Raw genomic sequence first — 26,572 nt, 5'->3', positions numbered from 1 at the left:
CAACAACATGCCTGATACTGTCAGTTTACTCCACCGGGGAGGAGGGAGGGTCGCTTATGACTATAACAGAGATACCCCTACAACAGAACTGGAGTTACAGGTAAGAAACTACTCCTTCTGTAGTAGGGGATCTCTGTGTATATTCATCACAAAAGAGCTGCTCCTAGTGTGATAACCCAAGCGAGTTACAAGAACGTCGTAGGTGTGGGCATCTCACAAAAAGATACGGACTGGTCTCACACACCACCTGGTGTCATGCTTCATCATTGGCCAGTCCTCGCCCTCCAAAACCTTCGTTTGATGGAGGGCGGGCATACACTTGACGACAAGGATGCACTTCTAAGTGGAGGAGTGGGGGCCCGTGACTATGTGAGTGAAGTTAAAAATCATTATAGTAATCAGTAGCAGTTCTTTAATGTGAGATGAATACCATATGATATTAAAATATAGGTGTGACGGTAGTTGGGACGGTTATTGTTCCCAACCGTCTAGTGAATGGTCTAATGGATGGTCGACATATTTCTGCCTGGATGGCCCCGAAGGGTCAGTGGCATTCATCAGGACCTAGAAAAAGAAATCAAGGGCTCCGTTCTTACCAAAATAGGTAATGTGATACCACTGCGGGAGTGTGGCACAAGGCACACTTCACCGTCTTAGAGCTGCTTCCAATAGTGAAGCCCTAGTAATTTGGACAACTTGTCCCATGGGGGAGGGGGCGGGGGAGAAACCACAGTTGTGTTTCCTTGTAACTTGAGGTCAATGCGTCCCGAAGCCTATACGTCAGCTACCGGTCCTCCCGAATGTACATTCGGGAGGACTTTTGTGATGAATATTTAGTATTGGAGGCTGCTGCTCCTAGAACCCCATGCCTCTCGTTCCCTCCTCCACACATCCAGTGGAGCTCTCTTGTGATTGGATCTCTGTGTATAGTCATAATCTATGAGTAGAATAGCATGCCCATCCCAACCAATAAATAGCGGCGGAGTAAAAATCAAACACCAACAAATTACTGTGCAAACAAATTCCTCAGCGAAGCCTGTCCAACCTGCGCATCTGCCCTAGCATCAGAGTCCAGGCAGTAATGCTTTGTAAACGTATGGACCGACTTCCAGGTGGCAGCCTTACAAATGTCAGCGATTGGAACATTCCTAAGCAAAGCTGTAGTCGCTGCTTTGCCCCTAGTCGAATGTGCTGTAGGCTTACCCCCCAACGTCTTATTAGCTTTCTGATAACAGAGCTGAATACAGGACACAATCCATCTGGAGATGGTCTGCTTCGAGGTAGCTAGACCAGTTCTTACCGAACCATAATTTACAAACAGTTGATCCGACCTGCGGATGTCTTTTGTCTTATCTAGATAGAATTTCAACACTCTACGCACATCTAGGAAATGCAGAGACCTCTCCGCCGGAGAGGAGGGATGCTGAAAAAATGTAGGCAAAGTTATCATTTGATTTACATGGAAATCAGATATCACTTTAGGTAAAAACTTAGGATGAGTACGCATTACCACTTTAGAAGCATGGAATACAGTATACGGCTCTTGACAACACAGAGCCTGAATCTCACTTACTCTCCTGGCCGATGTAATGGCCATAAGGAAGGCAGCCTTCCAGGACAAATGCTGCAGAGAAGCCTTATGAATAGGCTCAAAAGGCTCCCTCATTAATCTGGACAACAACACGTTCAATTCCCATGGTGGGGAAGGTCCTCTAACAGGGGGAAACACCTTACGCAAACCCTCCAAAAAATCCTTAATCACAGGGATTTGAAAAAAATGAGGATTGGGAAGGACCCTTTCTATACGCAGTCAAAGCTGCAAGATGAAATTTAATAGACTGAAAGTTAAGCCCAGATTGAGCTAACTTCAGCAGATAAGGTAGAATAACATCTTCTTTACAGGATGTAGGGTCAATGTCCTTTGCCGTGCACCATAAGCAGAATCTCTTCCACTTATAGGCGTAAGAAGTCCTCGTAGACGGTCTCTTCGCCTCTTTCAAGATCTCCATACAGTCCTGAGGTAGGTTCAAGTGTCCATACTGTACTAGCTCAGGAGCCATGCTGCCAAACTCAAGGACGAGAGATTGGGGTGAACCATCTGTCCTCCGAATTTCGTGAGAAGGTCCGGCCGGCACGGCAGGCGCCGGTGCGGTAGAACAGACCGGTGAAGAAGGTCGGTGAACCACCATTGCCTCGGCCACTCCGGAGCAATCAGGATCATCCTGGCTCTGGATTGCGACAGCTTGATCAGCACCGCCGGAATCAGGAGAATGGGTGGAAAGGCGTAGAGAAAGCTGTTCGACCAGCTGATCCATAGTGCATTCCCCAGTGTCCCTGGTTGGTAGTACCTGGACGCGAAGTCGCGGCATTTGCTGTTTTCTGCTGTAGCGAACAGATCGATATCCGGAGTGCCCCACTCAGCGAAGACGCCTCTTAGTACGTCGTCGTTTAGCACCCACTCGTGATTTTCTTGAACGAGCCTGCTGAGCGCATCGGCTTGGGCATTCTGCACTCCCGGCAGATGGGTTGCCGTGATCGTTAGGTTCCTGGCCACCAGCCAATTCCAGATTGTCTGTGCCTCCCGAGACAGCGTGCGTGAACGGGAGCCCCCCTGCTTGTTGAGGTAATACATGGTAGTAGTATTGTCCGTCTGAACTAGCAGGGAGTTCGTCTTGAAGGAGGGATGGAACGCCTTCAGGGCCAAGTGTACTGCTCTGAGTTCCAAAAAGTTGATGTGGTAAGTCATCTCCGTCTGTGACCATATCCCCTGAATCTGAAGAGGGCCCGAATGCGCTCCCCAGCCCTGGAGAGACGCATCGGTCACTATGGTCTGGACCGGAATATCCTTGTGAAAGGGAGTCCCCTTGCAGACATTCTCTGAGGAGCACCACCATTTCAGAGACTGTAGAGCGTGTTGGGACAGATGAATCTTGTCCTCCCAACGCCCCCGCCTCTGGTCCCATTGATCCTCCAGACATTCCTGCAGAGGCCTCATATGCAGACGTGCATTGGGGGTAAGAAAGATGCATGGAGCCATCGACCCGAGTAAAGAGGCCACCATCCTCACCATAGGAGAGTGGGCTGAGAGGAGGTGCAGGGCCTTCCAACGGATAGATTAGCGTCTCTCCTCCGAAGGACACACGCTTGCGTTCAAAGTATTGACTGAGGCCCCCCAAGTACTGGAGACACCGCACAGGGATCGACACCGACTTCGTCATGTTGATGTGCAGTCCCAGGCGATGAATCAAGGCAGCTGTCCTGTTGAAATGACACTGGGCTTCCTGGTACGTGGCAGCTTTGATCAGCCAATCGTCCAGGTAGGGATACACAAACACTTTGTTCTTCCGCAAGTGTGCTGCCACCACTGCCATGCACTTGGAGAACGTCCTTGGTGCATACGTCAGACAAACGGGAGTACTGTATACTGGTAATGGTTGTTGCCTACCAGAAACCTCAGGAACTTGCGATGCTTTTGTGCGATCGGCACATGAAAGTAAGCGTCCTGCAGATCTATGGCGCACAGCCAGTCTCCTCGATGCAACTGAGGGTAAATCTGATGCAGGGACAACATACGGAACTTTTCTCTGCGGATCCACTTGTTTTCTTGACGCAGATCTAGAATAGGCCTGAACTCGTTCTTGTCCTTTTTTCTGACGAGAAAGAACCTTGAGTAAAGACCTTTTCCTTGTTGCCTCAAAGGAACAGTCTCTATCGCCTTCTTCTTTAACAGAATGTCCGCCTCCCACTTGAGCTCTCGCACCATGTAGGGAGAGCGCACTGGTGGGACCTGTGGAGGCGGGCTGGTGAAACGAAGACTGTACCCACTTGTCCTGAGTTATTGTTCTCCACTCTGCCAGGTAGTATTGAATACTTCCCCCCCACCGGAGCGGGTAACGGATGAAGGGGAAGTGACCTTTCAGGGCTTCGACCCGGCCGGGCCTTTGTTCCCCAACGAGGATTGATGCTGTCCTCTGCCCCTCTGGCGCTTTTGAAAGGACTGCCTCGGGAACTGTTGTTGTTGCCGGTGTTGTTGTTGTTGACCAGACTGACGCCCTTGGCCGCGTTGTTTAGAATAACGCCTGCCATAGGAACGGAATGACCTCGTCTGTTCCTTGGGTTTTTCCAACCCCACGGCTTTCAGGGTTTCTGCTTCGGCCTTCATGCGGGCCATTTCGTCATCCGCATGAGACCCGAATAACGTCGTGCCAGAGAAAGGTAAGTTAGCAATCTTTTGCTGCGCTTCAGGCTTTAGAGAGGTAAGTCTCAGCCAGGAATGTCTCCTCATGTGTACTCCATGACAGCACCCATGGGCCGCCAGCAATGACACATCCCCCGCTGCACTGATGATCTGGTTGGAGACCATCATGCCCTCGTTCAACACCTACTGGAAGTCTTCCCGTTTATCCCTAGGCAGAGAGTCAGCAAACTGTTGCAGGGAGTCCCATAATGATCGGTCATAGCGACCCAGCAGAGCGGAGGCGCTAGCAGCCTTCATAGTCGTGGCTGACGTAGAGCACATCCTCCTCCCCAAGGAGTCCATCTTGCGACTCTCCTTATCCGGAGGAGCTGTGGAAGAGGGTGACGTGGCATGTTGCTTCCTAGCCGCAACCACAATGACAGAGTCCGGGGGAGGGTCCACCCTGAGGAACGCCGGGTCCGAATGAGGGGCCCTGTACTTCTTTTGCAACCTTGAGGGAGCAGACTTAACCACGGCCGGTGTCAAGAAGACCTCCATGGCTGGTTCCTCCAGACCTGGAACCAAAGGGAGGAGGGGGCGTGATAGATGCGCCTTGTGTAACGTCTCGAATATCACAGAGGTAGGGGGAACTGGTACTGTCACTGAGAGTCCCAATTTTGCCGCCCCTCTCATCAGAACATCTTGGAAAGTGGCAATATCATCCACTGGCGAGATTCTAGTAGGCGGCGTTTCCGATAACGTGGGGGAAAGCCGTCCAGTGCCAGACGAGTCCGAATACCTCGTGCCTCTGGATCGAGATCTATACCTCCGTCGTCCATGCCTTGTGTGAGTGGACGATCTGTGTCTGCTCCGTGACCTCCGGCGCGATCTAGAGCGTGATCTCAGTCTCTTCGGAGCCACTGGCCGCCGAGGCGAAGGTCGGAGCTGCGGCACCGGAGGCGGTGGCAGCGGAGGTGGCGTAGGTCGCTTAGGAGGCGCCACCGGGAGCCGGGGGTCAGGTGGAGGAGGAGGAGGAGGCGTAGGATGCTTCTGAGGCCGCGGCTGAGGTTGCGGGCCTCCATCACTCCTCGCCGGAGAACCCGGACTAGCCCTGTCCGGACTTCCGTCCACCCTTCTCTTCTTTGCGGGTCTACCCCCTGAAGTCGATCAGCGTCCCCTGCCTTTCCTCGACGGCGAGCCTCTCGACGTCGACGGTGAGCGATGTCGCCTCGACGGCGATATCCTTCGCCTCGACGGCGATCCCCTTCGCCTCGACGGCGATCTCCTCCGCCTCGACGGCGATCTCCTTCGACTCGACGGCGATCTCCTTTGACTCGGCGTCCGTCGCCGGTGTCTCCGCGTCGACGTCGATCTATGAGTCGACGGCGAAGGAGGCGAGCGGGCTCGCCTCGACGGCGAGCGGCGCTGTCTGCGGGGCTCAGTACGACGTCGATGTTGTGTCGACGTCGACTGTGAAGCCTTCGACGGCGACCTAGTCCGAGGTCTCGCCGGCCCCTCTCTCGACGTCGAACGTCGAGGACGCTGAGATCCAGAGCCCTGGATCAACGGCGAACACACCGGTGCCGTACCTCTCGCCATCGACGTCGTCGTCTTCGACGTCGAACGGGATCTTTTGGCCGGTAGGCGTCGTTTCTGCTCCTTTTTCTGCCCGGAGGTCCCTCCAGAGGCTGAAGCATGGGCAGAGGATGGGGAAGGAGATCCTCCATGCCCAGAAGTCCCACCTGTTCTCTGCTTCTCCTCGTTCTGAAGGCGAATCTTCTCTCTGTCCCTCAGGGTCCTCTTGGAGAAGGTCTTGCAGATGTCACATGTAGCAGGGACGTGTGAAGATGATAAGCAGAGAATACAGACATCATGTGGGTCCGTCTTGGCCATTTTCCTCCCACACTCAGGGCATTTATCAAATAAAGCAATGCTAAAAGTGGGTCAAACTGCACCAAACTACAGGATGCAGCAGAGAAAGGCTCTAGACGTCGAATGAACAAACTTTTTTCTTCAAAAAACCAATTTTATCCAAAATATCCACCCAAAAGGGTAGAGCTCAATGCTCCCGGGTCCTGTTAGCAGGAGCCGGAAAAAAGAACTGAAAGTAACTTGCTTTGGCTGTGCATCCTGGGATACCGGGGGTCTCTGGAGAGTTCCTTAAAGGCACGGTATCCTTTTAGCAGACACATAATGACAGCCTATAGGGCTTGTCTGTCCACCCCTTCCTCTCTATTGTTCAAAGGGATTTTGGTGAAGGGAGTGTGATACAATAAAGGAACATGTCATATGTGAATAAAAATGACATTTAAACTTTATTTTGGCTTTTGTGTTCACTTCGGATGAAGTGCTGGCCAGTGCAGCCATATTGTTATTAGGCTGTAATTATTTTGTCTGTCTCTTAAGTGTCTTTGCAGGTTTGCAAATGCAGGACAGCTTAAGAGATATTTTGATTGCTCCGGGGTCCCCGCACATGGGCGGGACTATACATAGATTATGACTATACACAGAGATCCCCTACTACAGAACACTGTTTATGCTGAAGCTGCTCAAAACTTAGAGACACAGCAGTGTTGACATCCATAAAGAAATCTGGTCTGTCAGCAGTTGGAGAACAGCTACTGGTGGTGCCAATACCCAGTCATGCCATTACACATATCACTCCAAGGCACTGTTGTAAATTCATACCGTTGATACTTTACAGAGGATAAGGCGAGAAAATGCATACTTTCTAATTTGTAACTACAACCCAAAGAATCAGCAATACCAGCACATTGTCTTTCAATACACAATCATCCGTTTTTTGGACGTTTCATTACCTATATTCGAGTATTAAAGAGGAATACTTATCGGGACAATCTTTGCTTTTGCACCAAGAAATTCACAAATGTATGTTTTACATCCAACACAATAAAGATAAAATCACATTCCTTCTTCTCAAACTCAGCCACCAGGATTGTTTTCCACTGCAACATCATGATGTCTGCCTTGTGTTCATGCATTAAATATATCTACTGATTTAACATTCTTGAAAAGAATTACAAAAGAGCAAATTTGTAGAAATCAACATAACCATCTTTCAATTTGCAATGCATTTTAAAATAATGCACAACTTTTGAGTAGTCAACTTTGTACTGCATATTTTTTTATGAAACATTCAATACCTCAGAATCAGTAAAAAAATTGTACAGGAGAACGTCATCAAATTCTAAACCTTTAGCTTCATAAATGGTCAATACAAGAGCCAGGCTAAGTTCCTCTGGAATCTTTTCTTTTGCCATTTCATTTGCAACCAATATCACCTACAACAAAAATAATTGACAATAATTAGTAGTCATCAGCATATGTTGACTGCTTCTCCAAGACAAAACAGGGTTAAGTCACTTGAAGGGTGCTCAATATTTCTCTTACTTTCTAGATGTCATACTAACACAATGTTAATAAATATTAATCATGCAACTGTATTCTAGTCAGGATTATTAAGCAGATATCTAGTTTCCAGAGAACTACAACTATTGTTTAATCCATCTTACTTCCTCAAGTCATCCAGGTAGATGAACTATTTTGCATCAAATAGCATCCACTTCTACTCTTTAGCAACATCCTAAAAACCAGCACACATTGAGATTTCATGATGCACTTTAAATCTTTTCATAGATAACCATGAACAAGCAAATTTCCTCTGATCTTACCCTCCTTCTCAACTATCCTTCTTCACTTGATCTGACTGGAATATTGTCCTCATCACCCACTGGGCATTCATGACTTTACTCAAAACACAAAAGGGATGTGTACACTTATTTGTCTTTTATTATTAATGAAAATGTATGAACTGATAAATGGATGGATGAACGTGATAGAAAGAAAGCCTATGGCAGTAAAAACATGTTAAAAGAAAATGTCTGTATTGCCATCAGTGGGACGTGGTTCATTCCGAATCCAGGTGTATCTGGATGAGGGGAAATCCTTGTATTTGGCACGTGTTGGTCTTGCTGCCCCATGTAAGGTGTCGGGGTGAGCCGAGGATGTTTAAGCAAGAGTTTATTGAACGTGATGTCCAATGAGGTCTTGACTAAATTAGATCTAAAGTCAGCCATAACAACGGTTTAAAACGATACAGCTACAGTCAGAGATAGGCTGTATTAGAAGCCAAGCAAAAGACACAATTGATGGACGGAATGCAGAACAAATCAAAACATTAACCCCCAGTCAAGAGATCTGGGTTACATCCATCATTCTTTTGCTCACCATGCCACCCCAGCTTAGACCTGGCTATATGCAAATCAGTCTTGACCCTGTGCCTCATGGGAACAGTCCAGCCCGAACTGCCAAGCCAGGTCCTCCCTGAACCGGAAACACGCATCCTAGGACCGGTTTCAGGGTTTCACCCCTCTTCAGCCAGGATAGCTTGATTCCAGTGGCACAGTGAGCCCAGGACTCACGTCTGAGCATACCTGGCGCACTTAGGGCGAGAAAGCAAAAGACACAATTGATGGACGGAATGCAGAACAAATCAAAACATTCACCCCCAGTCAAGAGATCTGGGTTAAATCCATCATTCTTTTGCTCACCATGCCACCACAGCTTAGACCTGGCTATATGCAAATCAGTCTAGACCCTGTGCCTCATGGGAACAGTCCAGCCCGAACTGCCAAGCCAGGTCCTCCCTGGACCGGAAACAAGCTTCCTAGGACCGGATTCGGGGTTTCACCCCTCTTCAGCCAGGATAGCTTGATTCCAGTGGCACAGTGAGCCCAGGACTCACGTCTGAGCATACCTGGCGCACTTAGGGCGAGAAAGCAAAAGACACAATTGATGGACGGAATGCAGAACAAATCAAAACATTCACCCCCAGTCAAGAGATCTGGGTTAAATCCATCATTCTTTTGCTCACCATGCCACCCCAGCTTAGACCGGGTTATATGCAAATCAGTCTTGACCCTGTGCCTCATGGGAACAGTCCAGCCCGAACTGCCAAGCCAGGTCCTCCCTGGACTGGAAACAAGCATCCTAGGACCGGTTTCGGTGTTTCACCCCTCTTCAGCCAGGATAGCTTGATTCCAGTGGCATAGTGAGCCTAGGACTCACGTCTGAGCATACCTGGCGCACTTAGGGCGAGAAAGCAAAAGACACAATTGATGGACGGAATGCATAACAAATCAAAACATTCACCCCCAGTCAAGAGATCTGGGTTAAATCCATCATTCTTTTGCTCACCATGCCACCCCAGCTTAGACCGGGTTATATGCAAATCAGTCTTGACCCTGTGCCTCATGGGAACAGTCCAGCCCGAACTGCCAAGCCAGGTCCTCCCTGGACTGGAAACAAGCATCCTAGGACCGGTTTCGGTGTTTCACCCCTCTTCAGCCAGGATAGCTTGATTCCAGTGGCATAGTGAGCCCAGGACTCACGTCTGAGCATACCTGGCGCACTTAGGGCGAGAAAGCAAAAGACACAATTGACGGACGGAATGCATAACAAATCAAAACATTCACCCCCCGTCAAGAGATCTGGGTTAAATCCATCAATCTTTTGCTCACCATGCCACCCCAGCTTAGACCTGGCTATATGGGAACAGACCAGCCCGAACTGCCAAGCCAGGTCCTCCCTGGACCGGAAACAAGCATCCTAGGACCGGTTTCGGGGTTTCACCCCTCTTCAGCCAGGATAGCTTGATTCCAGTGGCACAGTGAGCCCAGGAGGATGCTTGTTTCAGGTCCCTTGCTCACTTTGCCACTGGATTCAAGATAGCCTGGCTGATGAGGGTTATGAACCCGAAACCGGTCCCAGGATGCTTGTTTCCGGTCCAGGGACGACATGGCTTGGCAGTTCGGTCTGGACTGTTCCCATGACGCACAGGGTCAGACTGATTTGCATATGGCCATGTCTGAACTGGGGTGGTGGAGTGAGCTAAAGAATGATGATGGATTAAACCCAGATCAGTTGACTGGGGTGAGTGCTTGATTTGCCCAAGCGCTCCGTCCATCATCCCCTTTAGTATCGCTTTGTTCGCCCTATGTTGGCAGGGTATGCCCAGACGTGGGTCCCTTGCTCACTTTGCCACTGGATTCAAGATAGCCTGGCTGATGAGGGTAATGAACCCGAAACCGGTACCAGGATGCTTGTTTCCGGTCCAGGGAAGACATGGCTTGGCAGTTCGGGCTGGACTGTTCCTATGAGGCACAGGGTCAGACTAATTTGCATATGGCCATGTCTGAACTAGGGTGGTGGAGTGAGCTAAAGAATGATGATGGATTAAACCCAGATCAGTTGACTGGGGGTGAGTGCTTGATTTGCCCAAGCGCTCCGTCCATCATCCCCTTTAGTATCGCTTTGTTTGCCCTAAGTTGGCAGGGTATGCCCAGACGTGGGTCCCTTGCTCACTTTGCCACTGCATTCAAGATAGCCTGGCTGATGAGGGTTATGAACCCGAAACCGGTCCCAGGATGCTTGTTTCCGGTCCAGGGAAGACATGGCTTGGCAGTTCAGGCTGGACTGTTCCCATGAGGCACAGGGTCAGACTGATTTGCATATGGCCATGTCTGAACTGGGGTGGTGGAGTGAGCTAAAGAATGATGATGGATTAAACCCAGATCATTTGACTGGGGGTGAGTGCTTGATTTGCCCAAGCGCTCCGTCCATCATCCCCTTTAGTATCACTTTATTCGCCCTAAGTTGGCAGGGTATGCCCAGACGTGGGTCCCTTGCTCACTTTGCCACTGGATTCAAGATAGCCTGGCTGATGAGGGTTATGAACCCGAAACCGGTCCCAGGATGCTTGTTTCCGGTCCAGGGAAGACATGGCTTGGCAGTTCGGGCTGGACTGTTCCCATGAGGCACAGGGTCAGACTGATTTGCATATGGCCATGTCTGAACTGGGGTGGTAGAGTGAGCTAAAGAATGATGATGGATTAAACCCAGATCAGTTGACTGGTGGTGAGTGCTTGATTTGTCCAAGCGCTCCGTCCATCATCCCCTTTAGTATCGCTTTGTTCGCCCTAAGTTGGCACGGTATGCCCAGACGTGGGTCCCTTGCTCACTTTGCCACTGGATTCAAGATAGCCTGGCTGATGAGGGTTATGAACCTGAAACCGGTCCCAGGATGCTTGTTTCCGGTCCAGGGAAGACATGGCTTGGCAGTTCGGGCTGGACTGTTCCCATGAGGCACAGGGTCAGACTGATTTGCATATGGCCATGTCTGAACTGGGGTGGTGGAGTGAGCTAAAGAATGATGATGGATTAAACCCAGATCAGTTGACTGGTGGTGAGTGCTTGATTTGTCCAAGCGCTCCGTCCATCATCCCCTTTAGTATCGCTTTGTTCGCCCTAAGTTGGCACGGTATGCCCAGACGTGGGTCCCTTGCTCACTTTGCCACTGGATTCAAGATAGCCTGGCTGATGAGGGTTATGAACCTGAAACCGGTCCCAGGATGCTTGTTTCCGGTCCAGGGAAGACATGGCTTGGCAGTTCGGGCTGGACTGTTCCCATGAGGCACAGGGTCAGACTGATTTGCATATGGCCATGTCTGAACTGGGGTGGTGGAGTGAGCTAAAGAATGATGATGGATTAAACCCAGATCGTTGACTGTGGGTGAGTGCTTGATTTGCCCAAGCGCTCCGTCCATCATCCCCTTTAGTATCGTATTAGAAGCCAAGGCAGAACTTAATGTCCTTCTGGCACTGTGTTTGCTCTTGGTCTGTTCTTTTATTTGCTACCAAAAGCTTCTGAAGCCATCGAAAATCCAAAGGATTCCAATACATTTGGAAGATGGTGCTTTTTTTGTTACCCTTTTTTGTTCCAGAGAAGCCCACAAAAAGTTGGTCACCCAATCAATAGTTTCTGGTCAGAACAATGAAAAACAGAAGGCACTCTTAGGGTTTAACCGATGGAACCATTCCTTCTCCTTGGATGGGTGAGGAGGGACATAGAAAGCTGGCAGAGTGATAAATCGCCTTTTGTGGAAGGACATCACTACTTTTGGCCAGAATGCCACTTTTGTTCAGAGGACCAGCTTATGCTGAAAAAAGGATGTGAATGGCTGCTAGAAGTTCAAGGCCTGGATTTCATTCACTATAGCAATGAGGAACACAGTTTTAGCGGTGAGCAAACAGTGTAGCTTTGAATGGGCTCAAAATGGATGTGAGTACCAAATTAAGATCCCTCTATAGCATTACAAACAGTGTTGGCAAGAACATATGGACCAGCATTTCAAGAAATGCATCACACCACGTGATGTGAAAAGAGAGGACTAATCTGGCAAATGCAAAGCCTTGGAAAGCTAAGGAAAGACAAAACATTGCCTGTAAAGACTGAATATCATGTTGAAAAACACCAGACAACACATTTCCCCCAGAATCCAGCATGTACTGTTTCAGAAGAAGGACACCTGGCTTCTACAAATACAGGTGCAGGTGGTGCAAATTCAGGTGCAAGATCCAATCCTACTCTTGGACAGGAGGTCCCCAGAAGGGCCAGCCGAAGTGGGAGGCAGATTCTCATCGCCAGAAGTTGTGGATAACAACTCTCCTCAACTAGTCCAGGGCCACTAGGATGACTAGGGCCCAGTCCTTCTTGATCTTTTTCAGTGCTCTGGGCAGGTAAGACTAGGGCAGAAAGGCCCCAGTAGAGATTAAAGGCATCCCTGAGGAAGAATGTTCTTGGGAAAGTTAAAAAACACGACACTGTGCGTTCTCTGCAGTTGCAAACAGATCGATCCAGGGTTCTACTTATTGTTGGAAGATGCCTTGTATCACCACCGAGTGCAAATGCTATTTGTGATCCACTAGGCAACAGCGGTTGAGTTCATTAGCTCTGGTGCATAGCCGCTTAACCGCAGCACGAATTTCGCCGCGGTTTGAAAAAGTGGGCGGGACGCGCCGGCCAACGGACGTGCGCAGCACTAGCCAAGTAGTGCTTGCGACCGCCGTTGGCCGACAGGAGAACGGAAGGGGTTAAAGATCTGGCCAAGTGTTGGGCGACCAGGTAGATGCACAGAGTGTTCAGCCACTTCCAGAGATGTAGAGCCTCCTAGCATAGGACCCACAACCCCATGTACCCTGTTTGTTGCAGTTCCACATAACAGTAGTGTTATTTATTAGCGACTGAATCCGTGTCTAATTGATGGATAGGAGGAACATCTTCAATGCCAAGTGAATCGCTTGCATCTCCGGAAAGTTGATGTGGAGACCAGAGTCCCTGATCTGCACATCTCCCAGAGGACCTCCCCAACTCAGCAATGATGCATCCGTCATGACTGTTGGCTCTGGGTGGGTCGGGGAGAGGGATCTGCACCATGTCCAATTGCCGCCGAGCAGCCATCACTGCAGGTTGTTCATAGTCTCCACGGACACCTGGTTGGAGTCTGATAGGTTCGCTTGGTGCGAAACCCACTGGGAGTTTAGATCCCACTGCAAAGCTTGCATGTGTCACCTGGAGTGGTACACATGCAGGATACTGGATCCAGGGTGAGCATCCTGAACGTTTCCTCCTTGAACATGGCCCTCCGTCCTTCAGAACCAGGCAATAACGGGAGTAGCAACCATCCCCAAACTTTGATGCCGGCACCCTCTGTATGTCTCCCTTGACCAAGAGAGCCCATACCTTTCGGATGATCTTGTAGAAGGTGTTGTGGTGTAGGTGAAATTATCTGCGGGGGGGGATCAGGAAGGATGGAGAGTAACCGGGCTCCAGAATATCGAGCACCCATTGGTCGGATGTGATGCTTCTCCACCTGGGGAGGTGAAAGGTGATGTGGCCTGGGTAATCGTGCACTGCCAAAGATGACCTAAAGTACCTTTGCGGCAGCTGTGGTGTGGGTGAGAGGGGTACTGTTGATTAGGTATATCGTTGCCCCTAGGGGCCAGGACCCTGTCAGCTTGATCCTCCTGCCTCTACCTATGAAACCAGTGAGAGGCCTATTGTTGCAGGAGCTTATTTTGGCACTGTCTGTGCTAGTATCCACTCCCAAAGCATCAGAAGGGTTATGTTTCTGGGAGAACTGCAGAATTGATGGAGCTAGGCCTAGAGAGTGGACAGTGGCCTTGCTCTCTTTAAAGCTCTCCATGGCCAAGCCCACCTTCGCTCCAAAGAACCTGGAACCATCAAAGGGCATGTCTTTTAAAGCTTGCTGAACATCATCTGAGAAGCCAAAGGAGCGAATCCAAGTGTGGCACGTAAACACAACACTCATCCTCCTGTCAGCTGTGTCCAGATCCGAGTATATGCCATGTCTTGACCATCCTGTACAAGAGTTTGTAGGTTTGGCAAATGTATTCAACAATAGCCGGCAAGATGTCTGCCACTCCATCCCACAAAACACGTGTTTGCCAAATATTTCCATGCGTTTAGTCTCTAATTTCGCTTCTGGCAGGCTTTCTGGAGTCAGATGTTGCAAGTGAAATCTGGGTCTAAGGAGCAGGCCTATGCTGTCTTGCCACCTGCCTGTTGACTGGGTGGGGAAAACACTGGTTTTGCCCAGGTGCCCATCAGAAAGGGCCTCATTAAAGAGTACAAGAGGTTTTTGACTTGTCCCTCCAGGATTAAGGACCTACATCAGGGCATTTGTTTTGACTTCTGTAATGGGTAAGGTATGGTCTAAAATGTCTGCTACTCTCCCAATTGCTGCTGTGAAGGGGGCAGACTCCTCTATTACCACTGAGTATTAAAGGAGGAAAGGTCAATGTTTGGACAGGTATCCAGGTCACTGGCATCTTGCAAGTCCTAGAAGAGATTGTCATCATCATCATAAGGGTCATCCAGTTGTTTCCATATTTTTGGGACGTTTTCACAGTCCAAATGAGAGTAAAGGCATGCTGTATGCAACCTCGGAGAGGGCTGCCGATAAGTCTTAAGGTCCAACAAAACTACGGTCTCTCCTTCCGATGTCGGGGACATTAATGCCAGTATCAAGGTTTAGACTGGTGGCATCAAGTCGTGGCAATTAAGGCGGCACCAGACATTGCACAATGGCTGGAGTCCGCAGAGCTGGGCGCGAAGAAGAGCCCTGCCTTGAATCAAGGGGCGTAGTCCACACCGAGAACAGATTAGCTGGCAATGCTCAGACTGGGGGCCACCTCAAATCTTTAGGGCCTGAAGGCACACGACAGGGATTCAAATGGGTACCAAAGATAGAGTTCATATCCAATCTCAGCTCATGGATCCGTTGTGCGGTCATTAATGGCCCGGGAAGATCAGCAAGCATAGGGAGAAAGGACAGAATAGGGACATCGCGCGACACGGAGTGATGGAAAGGAGGAGAGCCATATTTACACTTATTTGTTTGTTTTTTTAAGTAGCGGAGTCTAGGAAAGTGCCCCTTTTTGACATTGTCACCCCCACATGTTGCCTGGTACATGATGTGATTTCCACTGAAAGTGCACTGGGTTCCTGCTAACCAGGTCCCTAGTGCCAGAGATCTTCACCAAAACTGCTCAATTGGAAAAACCTTTAGCACCTTCTGTAAGTCCCTGGTAAATGGTACCCTGGTAACAAGGCCCTGAGGTACTACAAAGGGTACCTAAGGCCTGCAGTACAAATTGTGCCACCCTAAGGGACCCCTTACCAAGCACCTGCAAGACTGCCACTGCGGCTGCGTGTCTTAGTGCAGACAAAAGCAAAAACACGACATGTCACATCCCTGTATGCCATGTCCCCTACCACTGCATGTAATATTTGTAAGCAGCAGGCAAAACAGCCCTAAGGCAGGTGCTGAATATTACATGTGAGGGCATACCTGCATAAGCAGATATGCTCCTGTGCTGGTCAGTCCGATTACTGCCAGCACAAGTGACCAGGGAAGCCATTTTAAAACATGTGCCGGACACTGGTGAAAATGAGCTCCCCTAGCAACATGAGGACTTCACTGAAAATAGGGACTTTTGGTATCAAACATCTCATATTAAAAAACCCACACTGATGACAGTGTTGGATTTACCAATACATGCACCCAGAGGGCACCTTAGAGGTGCCCCCTGAAAACCTACCCTCCTCTGGTGTCCTAGCAGACTGGGCCCTGCCTGCCTGCCTGCCAACTGCCACACTGTTCTGACCTCCTCGGGTGAGAGCCTTTGCTCTCAGTAGACCCAGGACAAAAGACTGCCCAGGAAGAGGGTGTAATACCCCAACCCACAGGAAAACCTGCTGCATTAGCCTCCTTGGACTGGCGAGCTTCAAAGAAGCTGACACCTTGGAATGCAAATCTGGCTCCCCCCACAGGAGAGGAATCTTTGGGATGGCATACACAGGAAGTGGTCATACTGGGGGGTAGTGACCCCAGGGGCCAGTAGCCCGTTGGCCACTACCCTACACTCCTCTAACAGCCTTAAATAAGTATTTAGGGGAATTCCTGGCACGAGAGACATAGATCCTGATGACCTAAGAAGAGAGAGGACACAGAAGAGCCCAAAAAGCTGAAAAGAGAGAAGCAGCAGCTGATCTGGTACCAACCCTGCCAGTCTGTCTGCATCCCTCATCAAAAATGGAGCCAAAGTGGACTCGTCCTCCAGCTGTGACTGCAGAAACGTGGGAGGACTGCCTGTCTCCGAAAAAGACTCAAGATCTCCTGTGAACACGCCCTGTTCTGAAGAATCTTCAAAAGAGAAGACTCTGAGGCCTCCGGAACCACCTAAACCCGACAGCTGTTGCCTCCGGCCCGAGTGGAAGCGGGCTACCAGTGCCAACATGGTTCCCCATCCCTCCGTAGTTTGAGTCCATCGTAGTTTCACCCCTCCTGGGCTCCCCAACATTGCCTGCAGCCTCTGCACGCAGCCCCCTTCACCGCGACTGCTCCGGTAAGGAAAAACTTGACACCTTAAGACACCCCTGCACCCGTCGCCACGGGATCTTAGAAATGAGGACCAAAGGTGCCCCCGCCCACCCCAGAGCATCACAACGCCAGAGCTCACTGCTGGTTCAGCCTGACTGGCTTCGTAGCCAGAGCCTGAGGACTCTTTTACAGTGACCAATCCCCATTGAAATGCATTGGGCTCCTGACCCTGATTTTCACCCAGCTGCCATCGCACTGCTGGTGGTGTATTGTGGGCCCTCTATTTGACCTTGCCCATCACTCACCTTAAATCCTGGAGATTTGTCCTGTAAGTTGATGTACAGTACCTCTTTGCAGAACTTGCTCTTCCTACCATAGGAGAACATTGCAGAACTTAGAAATTGCATTGTGTCTACTTCTGAAAGTGAATACAATTTAGATTTAAAAACGTACATACCTGCGTCTAATCGAGGTAATATTTGTGAACCCCCCCATTGGACGAATCGGAATCAGATGCCACTGCATCAACAAATTAAGGGAGGCGCAGGCGCAAGGGGTATAGGTAGAGAGATCGCAAAGATGCTGGAGTTGGAGCGAGGAGGGGGATGATATGAGGTGCACAGTAATGATTATGTTGCTACAGGAACAATTGTGTCCACATGTCATATGTCACGGAATAATGATGTCATGCTTTGCAAAATGTTCAATAAAAAAAAAAAGGGGAAAAAAAAAACGTACATACCTGAACGATTTTTCTCTGCTGCCAAATCATATATAAAAGTACTTGTTTTTTTTATAAATTGGTGTGGATCTCCTTCTTGAGTCGTGTTGTCATTTATTAGTCATTGTGTGTATATTGCAAATGTCTTGCACTCCTCTGTGTTAAGCCTAAGGCTGCTCGACCACACTAATCCCTAATAGAGCACTTTGGGATTGCATAGCAAGCCCCTGTCCACTTGTAAGGGAACCCCTGGACTCTCTACACGGTATATCAATTTATTGATATATCACATAAAGAGGCAGCTTCCTACATTCAGTTTCATGACTTTCAAACAGTCTATCAAGGTCCTGGCGCATCTGTGACCTTGATCAGGACTTTATTTTTACATCCTTCAACCTTCAAGTTTGGCTTAATGGTCAAGTACGGCCTTTCGGTTTTGTCAGCATAGCTTGGAGCCAAGACAGGCATAGTGAGTGTCCATCACTGGCATCTAGAGAGGACAGTCCCTTCATGGTTTAAAACCTATTGTTTTAGGAGAGGACGTTCCTTGCCCACTGAAACATTTTTTGAGTGAAAAGTCAGTCAAACTGACAGGATAAATATAGCACAGCGTCAACCTACAGCATTTTTCTAGTGGAAATTATCACCTCCCAAGACAAACTACACAATTACTAAGAGAAATCACTCGCAGTGAAACGGTTTACTTAGACATCTCAGGAGTACAAACTGTCAATACTTTGCCACTGGTTTGCTTGAGGCACATCAACTTTGTTGCTATTCTTTGCTGACCAATTTATTGATCATATTAGAGCATAGAGCTAAAGTTAATTTATATAAAGACAGGGAGAGGAGGGGTAAAGGGAGAGAAAATTATAGAAGTTTGCTAATGTCTGAATCTCAATTAGGACCAGATGTTGCCACTTGGGCAGATGTGCAGAAATTAGAACTTTCACAATTACCTAAACAGTAGCTACTGGGAATTGTTAGGGTTGTGTGGTCAATAACTCACCATTAGATCGATGCAAACCACTTAATCATATATCAAATTTACCAACCTGATGAGCTCCAAATTCTATTGGTTGCGTTCTTCTTTTATTGCCTCGTAGAAGTATGGCAAGGTCACTAACACTGCAGGACTCCAAGAATGTTGATTTTGGACCATCAAACAAACCACAGTCCCGAGGTAGCCTATCAAAGGACTCTGGAAAATAGTGCTGCAGCAAATCAACAACCCCAGATGCCAGACGCAGTATCCCTATAAAAAGATTTTTAAAAATTGTTTATGAAATAATTTTTTTTAAACAGACACATTCATTATGAATACATTTTTAAAAGTAATCCTGAAAGAAGCAACTAGCAGGCTATTGGCCATATGAAATTAAAAATTGCACCAGGACTATTACACATGCTGCTTTGTTCTGGTACCAAGCGACATTATAGTACAACAGTGGCTACAGTAAAGTTATTATCAATGATAAGTATTACAAGGCTTTTTAAAAAGGGGGGCTTATTCATGTGTCAAAAGATTCAAGTGAGGCGTGCGGAAAAATAAACCTATAGCCACTTGAATGAGTTGGGATGTGTAACTGCCTCATGTTCTCATCACTACATGTTGTGTATTTTGGGAACAGGCTTAACAGGCCTGATGAGGCTTTTTCAACAATGCTAGGCTAGACTCAGACACCTACAACTGCCATTCAATGGAGTTTTTAAGGACAGGTTAGATACTGGATCCTACAGCCCATGGCTCACGGAGACACACAGAAAAAAGGAATCAGCAGTCCGCTTTTTACTTTTACTTCACATTGCTAACGTGGCTTGGTCTTTCAGGAACGGTGGTCACTGCTTTCCCAACTAGAGATTGAACTGCGTGGTCCTTGCGCTGCTGACTGAGCTGGTTAGTTGACACGAGGGTCCACACATGCACAGAAGATTGCTTGGAGAGCTGCAGAGATGTTCCCACATTGCCCATGGCTTTCTTTTGAAGTGCTCCTCGGGGGTGTCTTCAGAGGTCCTGAGCGGTTAACTGGCACAGCAGTTGTGCCTTTTTAGTCCCCCGACAGGCCTTTTACTTAAGTAAAGTAAGTGGTATAGTACTTTCAGTCCACATGGTGGCCACTGGCTATATTGCTTATTTTCGTTTAAGCAGAGTACGTTGAAGAGGAGGAGATCTCGCACACACTAAACACTGGATTCACACAGACAACTAAACACTCCATTCATATGGCTGGTGGTCTCATACAAAATGAACTTTATTAGACATCGCTATCTTGACAATCTTATCCAAAGACTCGATAGAACTGACCCCTCCAAAGCACCGATACAGCCGAGACATCTGAGTCCGTTTCAGAAACTCAAACAGGCTTTAATGACAAAAGCACATTCAGAATCCAATACATCCCTCTGACTGTGAAAATGCCAGTCCAAGTCAGATGCCTTGTCTCAATGTCAATCCAGGCTCAAGACTGAGGTGGTTTCAAACTCATAAAAGAAGAAATAGGATTTGAAAATGTTTATTTTGCAGACCCCGAAAAGGTCTGTCCTGTGTGGGTGACAAGAAGCGAAGGTTTGACCATGACTTTGGTAGTAGGAGCACAAAATAAAAAAGATAGAGGAAATCTTCAACCTCGCTGATAATTGTAACCCTCTGGCACTTCAAATAGCCACCTATGCCGAATGAGGCTCTACAAACCCTTGGATAATCTCAGAACTGCTTGTGTGTGAGGTGACAGAAGGAGAACATGGTATTACCTATGTCCGGGCCAAATCATGCTACGATCATCATTAATGGGGAATTTTACCAAGGACCCCATGAAGGGAGAGGTCAGACATTCATGGGCCTTCAAGGACAATCTACTGGATTTGTCGGAGACAGCTGGGTTGGCAAAGAATAAGGCTAATAGCTCCCAAGATTTTCTTGTGGTTGGCCCAAAGATCTGTACCATCTCAGCAGATAGAGGCCGTTCCATTTTGATTTGAGTGGATCCTAAACTAGCGCAGCTAACTTCTCCTGAGTCTTAGTCAAATGCCCTGGGGAAGCCTTTTGGCAAGCTATTTGCTAAGGAACTGGTTATAGTCATCCACATTTTTACATCAAAAAAAGCACCAACGTCTGTGGTTAAGATATATACACTTATTGGTAGGAAAGGGATTAAAGTTCAATTTGTTGGCAAAATGATTTTCCGCAAAGTGTACGGATTTAAAATGGGGGAGATACTCTGTGGTACCTAGATATGGGGCAGCCTACCGGCAGCACCAGCCAAAACTCAGGTACTCCACAGCATGTCAGTTGTCTGTCACGATATCAAGACTACTTCGATTCTTGAGGTCTAGATTAAGTCCATACTCAGTACAGAGAGGGGGCAAATTGTTAGCCCCTTCCTCATCACACCCACCATGTAGGGCATCTTGAAATTATTTTATATCTAGGTTCTGAGCCATGCAAGGTTTGTAAGCACTGAAGATGCTAGTGCAGAGGCAGAGTCACTGCTGCAGTACCTTCCAATGCTACTGGCTGAGCCTTAGAGTTCTCAAAGTAAGACACCAGCCAAGATTAAAGGAGATCTCTGCTCCGAATCTGAAACCAGTGTCTCTAAGGAAGGGGCAAGCATTGGTCTGGTCTGGACACACAGGCATTCAGCAAGGTAGAGGTGGTGTGGCCTGATACTGGCAGAGCTTGAGAAATTCTTGCTTTAAGGCTCTTACCTGCTCTGGAGTCACATATTGTCCGGGTAAATCAGGGTGCAACGGCTCCACCACAGAATGGGGTCGAAATCAGACGAATGCAGATTCAGGGCCTTAGAGTGCTGACTGCACAACCCCTCTCTGGAGTTGGACCGACAAGAGGACCACCAACAACTCGATTTCTTGTGCTGAGACATGTCCTTGGACTTTGTCGTAACCTTACCAGAGGATGGGGATCTGGATCAGAGCAGGAACAGGCCCACAATCTTGAGCGTAAAGTCCTGCTACTCATTTTTGGTGACAAAGCTTCACCTCCCACTCCCTAATGGCCTTCAAATCCATCAGGAAGCATTTATTGCATGTCTTCGAATCATGTTTGGATCCGAGACACCAAAAACGGACATCGCATTGGTCCTTGACAAACATCTGCTTACATTGAGACATGGCTTTAATACTTTAGTTTATAGGGTAGACTTATTTAGCTCATTGTCAGCAAAATTATTTTTGAGGGCAGTAAAGCACTGAAATAAGGTTCAGAAGTGGAACTCCGGATCTGCGTCACAAGGCGCAGGAAAAAGGAACTGATGGATGCATGGCATCAATCACTTCTAAAGGCCCAATTACAACTCTGGCAAGGCCTACTGCACCACCTATCCGTGCACAGGAACAATTGTAGCAAAAGTTTCAGCTCCAGTCAGGCACCTGGGGGAATTCAAAAGGTGACAAATCTGCTGTTAGAACGATCAGAAAAAAAGTTACTTTAAATTACTTCTGAAAAGGACACAGAGGCAAAGATTATCATACCCCTGTGGAATTAAATCGGAGGTGATAAGATCACGTACATTTACGGCCTTACCTGCTGCCAATGAAGATGTAAATTGACTGATAAGTTGGCTTGTTTCACAAGATATGAAATTCTGAGAATTGATGCAAGTATCGACTTGAGCATTTTACATTTTGTGCTGGGGGCATGGCTTCCAAAGTCAACATGGCGGACGTTCCTTAACAGAGCTCCGCATGGACCCTGAATAATACTGGAATTATCTGCCATCAAATCGGTCATCAAGAGCCCCCTCTACGATCCCTGTGCCTTGCACCAAGGGACGCAGCGGAGGAGGCAAAACAGGATGCCAGAGGTGCCTTGCGGTGGCGAGTTATGGCCTGCAGGGGTGTCGAGCCGCATGGGCTGGGAGAGTGGCTGATCTTTGGCTGGGGCCTACCGTAGCAGGGAAGACCACGCTCCAAAAGAACAGGGCACCAAGGGTGTTGCTCACTTGCCTCTCTCCTGATGCCCATGCAACGCTTAACAGCCACCCACATCTGCTGATGTTAGCAGCCCGACAAGTGTGAAGAGGCACCAACGGCTGGCGCCAGACACTACAAACGGCCCGGCTCTGCTCAGCCCTCCCTCCCCTGCTGCCTGACTGACCGTGCTGGGCCATGGAGACCCCCCTACTACCCCCTGAAGCTCTGGGGTTGTTTGAGTGCTGCCCAGAGGGGGTGTCGGTTGGGAAACCGATATGGGGAGGGAGCTGGCATGACCACAATGACATCAGGCCCTGAGAAGGGTGCGCCTTGGCCTCCTACATGACGGAGTGAGTCGAGGACTCCTGCTCCTGCTCTGCTCGCCACAGCCTGCATCACAAGGGGCCAGAGGCTCAGGGTGCCTCTGCTGAGCAGGACTAAGTATTGGAACAGCCCAGGGCCCTGTGACTATGAGTCGAGCACTGGCCTTTTCGCTGGTGATGATGGGACCCCATTAGTAATGGGACTGTGAGATGCGCTAGCCGAACACACAGGCTTGCAATTCAACCCTCGATAGAAGCGTAGAGCCCTGGAGCCCTCTTCATCGCAACCCTTTGTCCCCAGAGCGACCTCGGGTAGTGCTGGTCGGTGAGAGACCTGGGTTTTGGGAGGGACGTCTACGCCCCTTCCAACACCGGGACGTGTCATGCCTCCCCATCTGCGATCTGCAGGCATCTATCCACACTTCTGTGCCCGGAGAAGAATGACTGCACCCACGCTCTCCATAACCTCCGGCAGTGGCAGGTGATGGTGTCCACCACTGGACTGCCTCTGTGAGACCCAGTCTTGAGTGGGCCCTTCTGACATATAGCCGGAGAAGCTTACAATTGGGACTGAACCTCTTGCCGCACTTGACAAGGCCCTTCTGGTCCTCTATTGCCCTACTGTAGGAGATACTCTTGTCTGGATTTTCTGCGCTGCCACGGACGCCAACCAAAGGGTTCTCACCTAACCATCTCTGGCCTCCTCTCCACGAAGCAGAAGAGGCCAAAATCCTCATGGGCAATTTGGACAAGGGAGGAATTTCACAAACCTACTGCACCCTGATGGTTAATACCCATGGCAATTTAGATCACCTCAGGGCCCAATTTGAGGGCTGGGTGGGACCCCTCTAGGATTATGACTGGCACGATGCACTCATGGCACCAAGGGTTATCACAATCTCCTCTAAACTGCAGTTGATTCAAACATATCTCTATACTGCCTACCTTTCCCCAGCTCGGTTACAACCAGTGGGACTCCTCTCTGTGCCTGTCTGGTTTGGTTGTGTCCTACGACTCAAAACTTCTGGGTTGCGGTGGTGGGGGAGCCCACTGCAGTGCTTGGATGGGAGGTTCCCCTCACCCCTCTTGTGATTTTGTTGGGTGTCCTGGAGGGCTCTGGAAGCAGGAGAGCGGATTGCTCCTTTCTGGGAATGGGCCTATTGGTCAGCAAGGGTGACATCGCTGCGTGCTGAAAATCCTCTTCTCCTCCCGCCCTTTCACTTTGGCGTTGGATTGGTGTTCTCAGCAAGAAAGACCTGTCAATGAGGCCAGAGGGTGTCCCCTTAAACACAGTCGAGTGTGGGGGAAATGGTTGGGCCAAGGGGCTGGTGGTCTTGACTGAAAACAGAAGTACTGAGGTTGCTGGTGTTTTGCATTATCCCAACGTATCAAATGAATGCCAATGGCCTGAGTGACTGCAATGTAATTAGCTCATACGTGCTCACTGTGCGTCTTATGCTCTTATTCTTCATCTGTAAAAAAATTAATAAAATAGGTTTATCCCAAAAAAAATTGTGCTAGGATCTGAGCAAAAGTAGATGTGGTCAAATGCTAACCTGGAAAGTAGACAGAAGAAATGGTACTTGCACCAAGTAGCAATCCTCAATTTGGATACTCCTGTAGATTACTCGCTTTTCAACTTTCCCTGATCTTGACTGATTACGGAACCTTCTGACATTGCTTTCCCTCACAAGTAGGGGGAAGCTGACTTCATCTTACGCCGCTGGAAGAAAGGTCATGGTGACATCACTAGAGCCATATAGCACCTAACCCATCAACCCTGATGTCTGTTCCAGGTCTGCTTTTTTTCTGTCCCCAAAGTGGGAGAGGCATGGAAATGACAGCAAATGATGCAACAGTGCAGTGATCTCATTTGGAAACGTATTACAGAAGCAAAGGAGTTTCCTTACAAGTTGCAACAGCAGGTGGTATAGCATTTCAAAATGTAGGTGCACAGTCAGAGAACGATTGGGCCAGCAGAGGTTTTATTTGAAAACACATGTTTAAGGAAAAAGGTGCCTAAGCTGCAGAACTGGCAAGAGCTCCCGAGACAGGGAGTTTTTTTGTCTGGTAATGGGGGTAGACATGACCTAAAAGTTTTTATTCTCAGCGGGCCAGTTTGACTTTCAACTGGGAGCAAACTAAGCATGCAGAACAGGCAATAACCGCTAAAAGTGGCCAGTTACTGAGGCCAGCTGTGGAATGGCACATAGTGAAGCTTTTAGTGGGGAAAGGTTTTAGAATACTGGCGAGAATCTTGTACCCTTAGATGAGTCTAAACCAAAACAAGGCTTAGCTCACATTCTTGAGTTTCTGTCCAGAAAGAAAAGTTTAAAACCCTTGATCAGTCTTGGTTGACAAGCACACGTACCCATGAAATTGATGCTCTTCTTCAGATTAAGTTTAGGATCGCACGTGAAACCTAGCGATTCAGCACTTACAGGTATCAAAGAGGTACAATGAAGGATTATGGAGGAGTCCTGACATTTCTGTCCCGGCTTATCACAGAATTGAGATGAAATGAGCATGAATTCAGTTATATTTTGATCGGGCTGAAGGTACGCAGGTCACTTGGGTCAGCTGAAGGCTTTTGTGTTTTGTGTTTTTGAGAGGAGAAACTTGGCCCACTTCTAAACAATCAGTTAACGCTGCTTGAGAAAGAGAGAGATGAATACACTCCTGTCAATGAGGCATAAGGTTTGTGCCTATCTCTCTGGCTTGAGTAGGTGATAGTGGGTCAATGGGAGGGTTTCATTTTTAGAGCCAAGTGTTTCACAATTGCATCTGGGAAACCTCAATAAAAACAAACCTGCCAGTCGACTACAGCATTTTTTTAATGGTAGTTAAAGAAGTGCTAGTGTGGGTCAGTAAAATCTCATTCGCTTCGATATTAGCTTCGAAAAGCGACTACATTCTTCCCATTTCTTACCTGGATCATCTATGGTAGTGGGTGGTAAAGTGTTAATGTCTGGAATCAACAATTTCATAGAGGTTTTTTTTTTTTTCTTTAGCCAAATCAATTTGTGACTGAAAGAAAGTGCTTAGGCTCTGAATAACAAATTACTTACCTTCAGCAATGCCCTTTCTGATGGACCTCTACTGCAGATTCCTACCTTTGTGAACACCCCCAGGCGCCATCCAGACTGGATTCGGAGATTTTTCTTAGCACTGCTTCTGTGCACTAATAGGTGCCATCGTTCAGCGTAGCGTCAGCTTTGACCTACCCCGGAAGTAATGTCAGATCCATGAACAAGCACCACCCTCAAGTGCTGACATAATTTATTTTCTGTTCACGCCGTCTGACACGGTGCTTATTAACTGATTGGATATGACAGTGTGTAGATTTCGAAAATGGAATCTTTTTATGGATGGTGAAAGGAGTACACTTCACAGAACAGAAAGGAGAGAAGACAGTGAGGAATCCGCAGTTAAATGGAGTATCCATCAGAAAAAGTGTTACCAAAGGTAAGTAACTTGTTCTTCTGATGGATACTTCTAACCCCAGAATCTGCACTTTGTGAATAGATACCAAAGCAGTACCTTCGAATGTGGCTGGTCTGAGGAAAGTCTCAGACCAGAAAATTCTGCAGGACCAAATGGACAAAGTGCCCCTTCCACAGACCCTGGCTATCAATGCAGTAGCGCTTTGTGAACCCAA

At 48.3% G+C, this 26,572-nt stretch overlaps 1 protein-coding gene across 3 annotated transcripts in view; it reads right to left on the bottom strand.

Annotated features, from left to right (window-relative positions):
- The window catches only part of TRANK1 (tetratricopeptide repeat and ankyrin repeat containing 1), a 1,100,402-nt gene that overhangs the window by 368,566 nt on the left and 705,264 nt on the right, over positions 1-26,572 (bottom strand). For all 3 annotated transcript variants that reach the window (XM_085607558.1, XM_085607559.1, XM_085607557.1), the window contains 2 exons: positions 18,718-18,917; positions 7,342-7,479 (listed from right to left, as the gene is read on the bottom strand). In XM_085607558.1, coding sequence (XP_085463684.1) covers positions 7,342-7,479; positions 18,718-18,917 — 338 coding nt within the window. The remainder of the gene's footprint in view (positions 1-7,341; positions 7,480-18,717; positions 18,918-26,572) is intronic.

The sequence above is a fragment of the Triturus cristatus genome, chromosome 5_2, assembly GCF_964204655.1.
Source record: "Triturus cristatus chromosome 5_2, aTriCri1.1, whole genome shotgun sequence".
NCBI classification, from domain to species: Eukaryota; Metazoa; Chordata; class Amphibia; order Caudata; family Salamandridae; genus Triturus; species Triturus cristatus.
This window is presented reverse-complemented; position numbering and strand designations above follow the sequence as displayed.